At 61.4% G+C, this 9,285-nt stretch overlaps 2 protein-coding genes across 2 annotated transcripts in view; one reads left to right on the top strand and one right to left on the bottom strand.

The window, feature by feature from the left end:
* The first annotated feature begins 303 nt into the window (after positions 1-303).
* Positions 304-2,275, top strand: TSR3 (TSR3 ribosome maturation factor). The gene is made up of 4 exons (XM_029049332.2): positions 304-695; positions 1,264-1,443; positions 1,597-1,660; positions 1,780-2,275. Exons 1-4 carry the CDS (start codon positions 461-463, stop codon positions 2,012-2,014), a joined length of 714 nt encoding a protein of 237 aa, XP_028905165.1. The 5' UTR covers positions 304-460; the 3' UTR covers positions 2,015-2,275.
* A 923-nt stretch (positions 2,276-3,198) lies between these two features.
* The window catches only part of BAIAP3 (BAI1 associated protein 3), a 39,797-nt gene continuing 33,710 nt past the window's right edge, over positions 3,199-9,285 (bottom strand). Inside the window, 13 exon segments of the mRNA XM_029049596.2 lie at positions 3,199-3,483; positions 3,486-3,541; positions 3,544-3,626; positions 4,205-4,328; positions 4,416-4,536; positions 6,350-6,430; positions 6,546-6,617; positions 6,775-6,883; positions 7,825-7,904; positions 8,267-8,335; positions 8,611-8,823; positions 8,914-9,006; positions 9,102-9,245. Of these exon segments, the coding sequence (XP_028905429.1) occupies positions 3,199-3,483; positions 3,486-3,541; positions 3,544-3,626; positions 4,205-4,328; positions 4,416-4,536; positions 6,350-6,430; positions 6,546-6,617; positions 6,775-6,883; positions 7,825-7,904; positions 8,267-8,335; positions 8,611-8,823; positions 8,914-9,006; positions 9,102-9,245 (1,530 nt within the window).

Below are 9,285 nucleotides of genomic sequence, written 5' to 3'. Positions count from 1 at the left end.
TGTGTTTACAGATGAGGTAATTGAGGCACAGAGAAGTTAAGTGACTTGCCCAAAGTCACACAGCTGTCAAGCGGCGGAATCAGATTAGAACCCACGACCTCTGACTACCAAGACTGGGCTCTTTCCACTAAGCCACGCTGCCTTACAGATGAGGAAACCGAGGCCCCAAGAGGGGCAGCCACCTGCCCCTGACCACACGGTGCACTGGGACACTGCGCCCTTTCCACTGCGACCCCGTTGCCCCAGAGGAGGGGATGGACGGAGAAGGGGAGGGGGCCCTGGCAAGGTGTGGGCATCTTGCCCTATGGGCTTTGGCTCGGTGTGAGCACCTCGCCTCGTGGGCCCTGGCAAGGTGTGGACACCTCATCCCCATGGGCCCCAGCAAGGTGAGCATCTCACCCCATCTCACTCTCCCTGCGGGCCCCAGGGGGGTGTGGACCCCCGGTCCCGGAGGGCTCGGATGGAGGGCGAGCGATGGCCGGTACCTGGTGGTCCCCGCAGGGAGCTGGTGGCACAGCGTGGCGTGGCAGTCATCGACTGTTCCTGGGCCCGGCTGGAGGAGACGCCGTTCGGAAAGATGCGCGGAGGCCAGGCCCGCCTGCTCCCCTACCTCGTGGCCGCCAACCCCGTCAACTACGGGCGGCCCTGCAAGCTGTCCTGCGTTGAGGCCTTCGCCGCTACCTTCTCCATTCTGGGTGAGGCCCAGGCCGAAGCTCTGCCCCCATTTGGGAGGGAGTCGGGGTCCATGCCGGCTAACACACTTCCCTCCATCGTAGCCCCTTTCTCCCACCCCGCCCAGGGAGGCCCCGTGATCAACGTTTTTAACCACTTGCCTTTGCAGTCTCTCTGACCCCACAGGGAGGTGAGATCTGGCCTGAGGCAGATGATAATAGTGGTATTGGTTAAGTGCTTACTGTGGGCCAGGTACTATAGTAAACGTTGGGGGATACAAGGAAATCCAGTTGGACACAATCCCTGCCCCTCATGGAGCTCACAGTCTTAATCCCCATTTGACAGATGAGGGAACTGGGGCCCAGAGAAGTGAAATGACTTGCCCAAGGTCACACAGCAGATAAGTGGTGGAACTGGGATTAGATCCCAGGGTCTTCTGACTCCCAGGCCCATGTTCTCTCCACTAGGCCACACAGCTTCTCAGATGCCCATGGGGGCATGGTAGGGTTCGGGGGAGCGACAGTTACACCGGGGTTGCTAGTGGGTGGGTTTTGGGGAAGGGGTCAGATGTGGGGGTCTCTCCGATGGCAGGCTTTTCCGACCCAGCCCTGCTGCTGCTGCGGAAGTTCAAATGGGGGCAGGGCTTCCTGGAGCTGAACGGGGAGCTCCTGGCCCGGTACGCGGCCTGCACAGGCCCCGAAGACGTGGCGCGGGTCGAGGAGGAGTTCCTCACGGCGGCTGTGACGAAGGAGAGCAGCGAGGAGGAGCTGGGTGAGAGCCCCGGGGGAGATCGCAGGGGCTGTTGTTATTAATGGTACTTGTTAAGCACTTACTATGTGCCAGGCACTGTTCTGAGCGCTTGTTGGTGAGGAGCCGTGGTTGCTCTGGCCTCAGGCTGAAAGTCCGTGTCCCCTCCCTCCCCAGACCCCTTTGACGTGGACTCAGGCAGAGAATTCATCAACCCCAACAGGCCCGTTGCAGCTGCCAGGTAACTCCTCTGCCCCTGGGCGTCCGGCCACCTCAAGAACTGTGGTTGCAGGGGTCCGAACCAGGGCCCACACCACAATTCCAGACCACCGGCTGCCCACCCTCCCTCCTCTCTTGCAGGTTGGCCACAACCAGCAGTGAAGAGGAATCAGAGGAGGAGGATGAAGAGAGCAAGGAGGATGAAGAGGATGAAGAGAGCAAGGAGGATGAAGAGGATGAAGAGAGCGAGGAAGACGAAGAGGAGGACAAAGATGGGGAGGAGGAGGAGGACGCAGTAGCGGAGAAACGGACAGACTCAGCCTTAGGCCCTGGCCTGGCGGCGGAGAAAGAATCGGAAACTGGCAATCGAGACTGAAGGACTTTGGCAATGGGGGAACCTCGGGCGGGAACTGCCGAGGCCACTCTTGAACTTGGGTCTGTCCGGCGGCGGGCCCGAGATGAAGCCGGTGCCAGGGAGGAGCCCGCGAGCCCATCCCGGAACCGTTCCAGGGGAGGAGAGCTCCATAAACAGACTTTGCGGGGATTGGCCGTGGCTGCCCCCTTGCCCGCCAACTTCCTGTGGGGCTTTCTTGCCCCCCAACTGAGCAAAATAAATCCTGGCCCGGCTTCCCCCGTCCTCCCACCTCTCTCTCTGGGGACCCTTGGGGTGGCAGTTGCCATTTTGTCTTTTAATTGAGAAGTGAAAGACAAATGTAAACCGGGGAGTAAGAAGACACAGCAGCCGCCACACAACACACGAGTCATTGCCAAACACCTCTTCACGAGACTGACCTGGGGGGGGGGAGAGGCGAGGAGACGGGTCTGGGCCCGTCCCTTTCTGTTGCCAGCGGGGCCTGGAGTCGTTAGGGTGGGGGGCTGGCTGAGTCTCCTCAGCCACCACTGTTCCTTAGAACCGTGCTCTCCTATGGGTGGGGATCGGGGCTGGCCGCAGAGCGAGGTTGGGGTCGCGGAGGGGTCTGCAGCTTTCCGGGTCCCCCCGTAGGCACGGTAGACACGGGACCACCCCCTGGGCACGGGCTGTGGGGCAGAGCGGGACAGTCGGGGTCGCCGACAATCCAGGAGTTCCTGCAGCTGTCGCTGCCGTGGGGCTGCCAACCACAGACGATCTATAGATGAGAGCCGAGGCTCCAGTCCACAGAGCCCGGCCGATGCCCAGCCACTATCCCGGCAGTTGGTGGCACTCGTGCCCTTTTTGGCTGGCTCTGGCCTGGGGGGCCAGGGTGGCTCCATGGGGGACAACTGAAGGAGACACAGCAGCTTGGCACAGGGGTGTCACCAGCGTGCCGGGAAGCCAGCCACGGCGGGGGGCGCTGCCCCGGCACCCCCGGCCGGCAGGGAGGAGGGGCAAAGGCACACGTGACAGTTGGCGAGCGGGAAGCAGCCACCTCACCGGCACCACGACACCATCACAACGCCGTCACAACCACTGGCATGACACCACCACGAACGGGAGGGAGGGGGTTTCTGACGCACAGGCCGACGGGGGACGGACGCGGGAGGTTCGGGCGAGGTGGGGGGAGAGGGGGGTAAGGCAGCCGCTCAGTCGGCGTCTCCCATGCACTTCTCCATCTCCTTCAGCTTCTTCACAAACTCCTGCGCCTCCTTGTCCAGGCGGCCTTCCAGCATGCGCAGGGCTGACTTCACTGCACGAGAAGTGCCCCGGCCCGGGCTCGGACCAAACGGACTTCCCCCACCACCCCCGAAGGCAGACTGGCATCCCCCAGGAAAGGGAACGGGGCCGGGAGGGGTGGTCCACGTTACCGTTGGCAGTGGGCGGCGCAGCTGGAGGGTGATGGGCTGCACATTCTTCCCGCCGCCAGCGATGCCCGGGGACTGCCGAGGCCGCAGATGCCACTCAGGGTGAGAGCCGCCTCGCCGGCGAGTCGTTGGTGGAGAGCCAGTCGTGGTCCATTACGGTGAAGACCACGCAGGCCGCCCGCCGGCGGCACTGCTCCGCGGGCACCGAGCTAGGGGGCGGGACAGCAGGGCGGCCCCAGGGACCGGTAGTGTGGACGTGGTTGCCGCCCTCCCTCCCGCCCCGAGATGGTGGGATCCACTCTAAGGTGGGCGTTGTGCCCCTACCTACCCTTTACTTCCTCCCCTTGAAGCCTAATGCAAGGGTCCGGGAGTCAAAAGGACCTGGGTTCTAAAACCAGCTCCACCATTTGTCTGCTAGGAGACGTGGAGCAAGTCACTTCACTTCTCTTTGATTCAGTTTCCTCATCTGGAAAATGGGGGTGAAGACTGTGAGGCCCATGAGAGACATGGACTGTGTCCAAACCGATTCGCTTGTGTCTACCCCAGCGCTTAGTACACTGCCTGGCACAGACTAAGTGCTTAACAAGTACCATGAAAAAAAAGAAGGCCAGGAGGTCGGGGCAGGAAGGACTCTGAGCTCTCCTTGACCTGCTGGCCCCCAAACTGCTAGGGAGGAGATCTCAGAGGGACATTAGGGGTGGGATCCTGGGGAGGGGCCAAGCTGATCTCCAGCCAGTCCCCGCCCCAGTCCAGCCCCCTCCCCAACGCGCAGCCCTGGGGGACTCACAAGTGGAACAGCTCATCATAGACCGGATGCAGGGTCTTGGCCTTGACCTGGGTCCTGTGGGCCCGTGCCAGCGGGAAGAGGTGGTGAGGGCACAGCTCCACAATGACGAAGGGGTCGCTCAGACCTGGGCAGCAGGGTGGAGGGCGGAGGTCAGGTGGTGGGCCCCCAAGGGGGCCCGGGCGCCCCGCTCCCCTCCCCGGGTCACACGGACCATTTGCATCGAGGGCGATGAGGTCCAGCGCGTGGAGGACCTCCACGGCCAGGCGCTGCTCCGCAGCCTCATAGTAGCATTTGACCCGCAGTCGCCCGTACTTGCTCTGCTCCGAGGGTCTCTTGGGGAGAAAGGACCCCCCCCGACACCACCGGGCTGGGGTGAGTTCCGGATGCTGGGCCGGACCCAGGACCCTGACCCACGGGGGAGGTGACCCCTGGGGATTTGGGGGGGTGGAACCCAAGGAGGTCCTGGGGAGGGGCCTGCTGATCTCCAGCAAAGAGCCCCTCCCCACTAGCCAGCCCAGGCTCCTCTGGGCCCGACACCCCAGCCCACGGCCACTCTTATGGGTCCAATAACCAAGGGAGACAGGGATGGGCCCTGTGGCCGGCTTCCCCCACCCGGGGCCACACTGTGGACACTGGCACAAAGTCTGACCACAGCCCGCACCTGGGCTCTCCTGCAATTTCCTGGGCGAAGTTGGGGGAGTGGGTCTGGGTTCTGGGCCTCCTGCCAACCCACCAGAGGAGGGGTTGGGGAGGACGAGGCGGGCAGGTGGGAGAGGAGAAGAGGGGAAAGAAACACCTCACCTCAGCTTCAACGACACTGTCCTCTCCTGGTTCTCCTATTCCTCTGGCCACTCATTCTCAGTCTCTTTCATGGGCTCCTCCTCCGCCTCCCATCTCCTAACTGTGGGGGTCCCTCAAGGTTCAGTTCTGGGTCCCCTGCTATTTTCTATCTGCACTCACTCCCTTGGAGAACTCATTCGCCCCCATGGATTAAACTACCACTTCTATGTGAATGATACAAACATCTACATCTCCAGCCCTGAGCTCCCTCTCTGCAGTCTCGCATTTCCTCCTGCCTTCGAGACAACTCTACTTGGATGTCCCGCCAACACCTCAAATTTAACATATCCAAAACAGAGCTCCTTATCCTCCCACCCAAACCCTTGACTTCCATCACCGTAGTCGGCACCACCATCCTTCCAGTCTCACGAGCCTGTGATCTTGGCATTATCCTTGATTCCTCTCTCTCATTCAGCCCATATCTTCAATCTGTCACTAAATCCTGTCTGATCAACCTTCACAACCTGGATAAAATCCGCCCTTTCCTCTCCATCCGAACTGCCATCATGTTAAAACAATCACTCATCCTGTCCCTCCCAGATTACTCTATCAGCCTCCTTGCTGACCTCCCTGCCCCGTCTCTCTGCACTCCAGACCACACTGTACTCTGCTGCCCAGGGTCATTTTTCTACAAAACTTTTCAATCTACGTTTCTCCGCTCCTCAAAAACCTCCAGCGGTTGCCCATCCACCTCCGCATCAAAGAGAAACATTTCACCACTGGCTTTAAAGCACTTGATCCCCTTGCCCCCTGCTACCTCACCTTGCTATTTTTCTACTACAACCCAGCCCACACACTTCATTCCTCTAATGCCAGGCTCCTGACTATGCCTCCATCTCATCTATCTCTCCACTGAGCTCTCGCCCACGTCCTTCCTCTGGCCCAGAACGCCCTCCCTCCTCATATCTGACAGACCATCCCTCTCCCCACCTTCTAAGCCTTATTGAAGGCCCATCTCCTTCCAAAGGCCTTCCCTGACTAAGCCTTCCTTTCCTCTTCCCCACTCCCTTGTCGCCCTGAATCGCTCCTTTTGGTCAACCCCTCCCAGCCCCACCCCACTTTATGTCCCTATCTGTCATTTATTTACTTCTATTAAAGTCAGCCTCCCCCTCTAGACTGTAAGCCTCGTGGTGGGCAGGGGAAATGTGTGTTTCTTGTTGACTGTACTCTCCCAAGCGTTTAGTCCAGTATTCTGCACACAGTAAGCACTTAACAAATGTGACTGATTGATGGACTGGGAAAGGCAGAGACGTGAAGGGGGTGAGGTGTGGAGGAGGCGGGGGTTGGGGGCGGGGGGGTCTCTACCTGTTTGAGCTTGTCCAGGTAATACTGCTCGATGCACTCTGCGGTGGAGCACTTGTGCAGCCGCAGCTCCTCCTCCAGGGTCTGCGCGGGGTGAGGACCGGGGTCAGGGGCCGGGGTCAGGGCAGCCGCAGACGACCACCACCCCTCCGCCCGGGCCCCGGGGCCGCCCCGGCCGGGCTCGGTCCCCCCGCGGTACCTTGAAGTTGGCGTCCCGCAGGCTGTCGAGGGGCAGGCCCTGGCCCTCCGCGTGGAAGAAGTCCACCAGCGCCTGGACCACGGGGCGGGGGGGGCGTCACTCCGCCCCCCACAAGCCCCGCCCACCGCGGCCCTAAGCTCCGCCCCCAGGTAAGCCTCTGCCCCATCCACCTCTCCATCCGTCCCTCTGTCCGGCCTCGGCCCCCTTGCCCCCCTGCCCCCCGGCCCACCTCCAGCGAGTAGTGGAACCTTCGGTAGAAGTCGGCGGACACGTCGCGGTTGGCGCTGAGCGCCTGCAGGATGGCCGACAGCAGCATCTCCCACAGCGCCGCCAGCACCCTGTGGGCACCAGGGCACACCCATGAGGGCATCACCTCTCCAAGGGCCTTCCAGACTGAGCTCCCCTTTTCCTTTTCTGCTCCCCCTCCGCCCTCTGCTCCTCCCCCTGCCCCCCGCCCCCGCTAAGCCCCCCTTCCCTCTGCTTCTCCCCCTCCCCTCAGCACTGTGCTCACTTGTATATATTTTTATTACTCTATTTATTTTGTTAATGAGGTGTACATCCCTTGATTCTATTTATCGTGATATGTTTGTCTTGTTTTTGTTTCATTCTGTTTTTACTCTGCCGTCTGTCTCCCCGATTAGACTGTGAGCCCATCATTGGGCAGGATTGTCTCTATCTGTTGCCGAATTGTACATTCCAAGCGCTTAGTACAGTGCTCTGCACATAGCGCTCAATAAATACTATTGAATGAATGAATGAATGAATGAATGAATGAATGAGGAGGGCAGGGAGGCGGGCAGAGGGTCCCTAGCTCCCTTAGCTCAGGGGACCCGTGAGAAGGGAGGGGAGCAGAAGGGTGGGTAAGGGCAGAGGTGGAGGTGAGGGTCCAGGGGGAGAAGTTCCAGGACCCTGGGAGCAGAAGAGGGGGTGAGGGCAGAAGGGGAGAGCTTCCAGGCCCCTGGAGGGGGGAGGTGAGGGCATGGGGGGGTGAGCTTCCAGGGCCCTTGGGGCAGAGGGAGAGGTTAAGGCAGAGGGGGATGAGCTTCCGGGGCCCTCGGGGCAGAGAGTGGGGGGTGAGGGTCCAGAGGGTGAGCTTCTGGGGCCCTGGGGGCAGAGAGGGCAAGTTTCTGGTGCTCTGGGGGCAGAAGGGGAGGTTAAGGCAGGGGGGGGGAGGTTAAGGCAGAGGGGAGCGAGCTTGCAGGGCCCCAGAGGGGGAGGGTGGGGGGGGCTTCCAGGACCCTGAGACCGCCACTTGCCCCTCCCTCCCAACTGGCCGCACCTGCAGAGATTTTCCTTCACCAGCGATTCGTTGAGGACCACCAGCTTGTCGTCCAGATATTTCATGAGCGGGGCCACAGCCTGGGGAAGGGGAGAAGGGCAGGGTCGACACAGAACCCTCCTGCCCAGAAACAAGGGGTCCGGAGCACAGGCCAGACAGAATCGACTCGGGCAAGTCACTTCACTTCTCTGGGCCTCAGTTCCCTCATCTGGAAAATGGGGATGAAGACTGTGACCCCCATGTGGGACAGGGACTGTGTCCAACCTGATTACCTTCTACCTACCCCAACCCTTAGAACAGTGCTTTGCACATAGTAAGCACATTACAAATCCCACAGTTGTTGTTACTTGGTTTACACCCGCTGCCTGCTGTCATAGGCTCGCTGCCTGATTTTCAGAACCCCCACAATGCACCACACCGCTGTCCTGGGCCGGACCCTCACCTCCTCGTTCTGGATGGAGTCTGGGGAGAGGCTGATGTGCTGCACGAATTTCTTCACATCACCCACCATCTGTGGCACAAGCAATCAATCAATTGGTGGTAATTACTGAGTGCTTATTAGTCATTCTATCGGAATTACTGAGCGCTTACTGTGTGCAAAACACTGTACCAAGCGCTTGGGAGAGTCCAATATAAGAACAGACACATTCCTGCCCACAACGAGCTCAGAGAGGGAAGTGGGATGGACCTGGCCACACTGGGTTCAACCTGACGGCGGTCAGCTTCCCGGGTCCCGTTACCCGCCCAGCCGTCACCCTCCCCCAAGATCCCCCCACCCAAGTCCCCCTTGGCAGTCAGGTGGGACGACCAGGGTCCGAGTCTCCCTGCGCAGGTCCTCGTCCGTGCCTGGGCGGGGGCCTGCAGGGCCAGCGGGGTTCCCCGGCCCTCCGGCCCTCCGGGCAGGCCCAAGCCCGGCTCCCGGGGCGCCCCCGGAAGGCCCCGCAGCACCTGCCCTGTCAGCTTCCGCACGTGCTCCACGTTGTTGAGGGCCACGCACAGCTGAGGGAGGGGGGGTCAAGGGGCCACCGGACAACCCCTCCGGCCACCCTCCATCCACCCGGCCTCGAGGGGGGCGCGTCCTTGGCCCACCTGCTCGCTGACAGCCTCTCCTGGAGCTGGGGGCCTGCGTTCTGCCTTCCTCCGCACCAGTTCTGCATAGTGCAGGGCGGCTCGGCACAAGTCCTGCCAGGCGAGGGGAAGCAGGCGATGGACTGCGGCACCCCCAACTGCCGCCCCCTACCCCTGTCACTCAGCCATCCACCCCAACCCAGGCTTACATCGCTGAGCTGGGTCACCAGGTCCAGGGCCTCGGCCGGGTCTGGCCAGGCCAGCTGGGTCCACAGCTCCTGGGTCTGTGAGAAGCAGAGTGTCACCTCGGCCGCCGAGCTACTGTGCTTGGACGCTGCGTCCACAGGCTCCAGCTGCAGGGGTGAGGCGGGGGTTGGGGGGGGAGAGATGAAG

This window comes from Ornithorhynchus anatinus, chromosome 21, assembly GCF_004115215.2.
Source record: "Ornithorhynchus anatinus isolate Pmale09 chromosome 21, mOrnAna1.pri.v4, whole genome shotgun sequence".
Lineage (NCBI taxonomy): Eukaryota > Metazoa > Chordata > Mammalia > Monotremata > Ornithorhynchidae > Ornithorhynchus > Ornithorhynchus anatinus.
Note: the sequence above shows the minus strand (reverse complement) of the source record. Positions and strands in the feature narration are given on the sequence as shown.

Coding starts and splice junctions, on each gene's coding strand:
- TSR3 (XM_029049332.2), top strand. CDS start 461: ATGGAGGGCGAGCGATGGCCGGTACCTGGTGGTCCCCGCAGGGAGCTG. Junction 696..1,263: donor CGCTACCTTCTCCATTCTGG/GTGAGGCCCAGG, acceptor CTCCGATGGCAG/GCTTTTCCGACCCAGCCCTG. Junction 1,661..1,779: donor AGGCCCGTTGCAGCTGCCAG/GTAACTCCTCTG, acceptor CCTCTCTTGCAG/GTTGGCCACAACCAGCAGTG.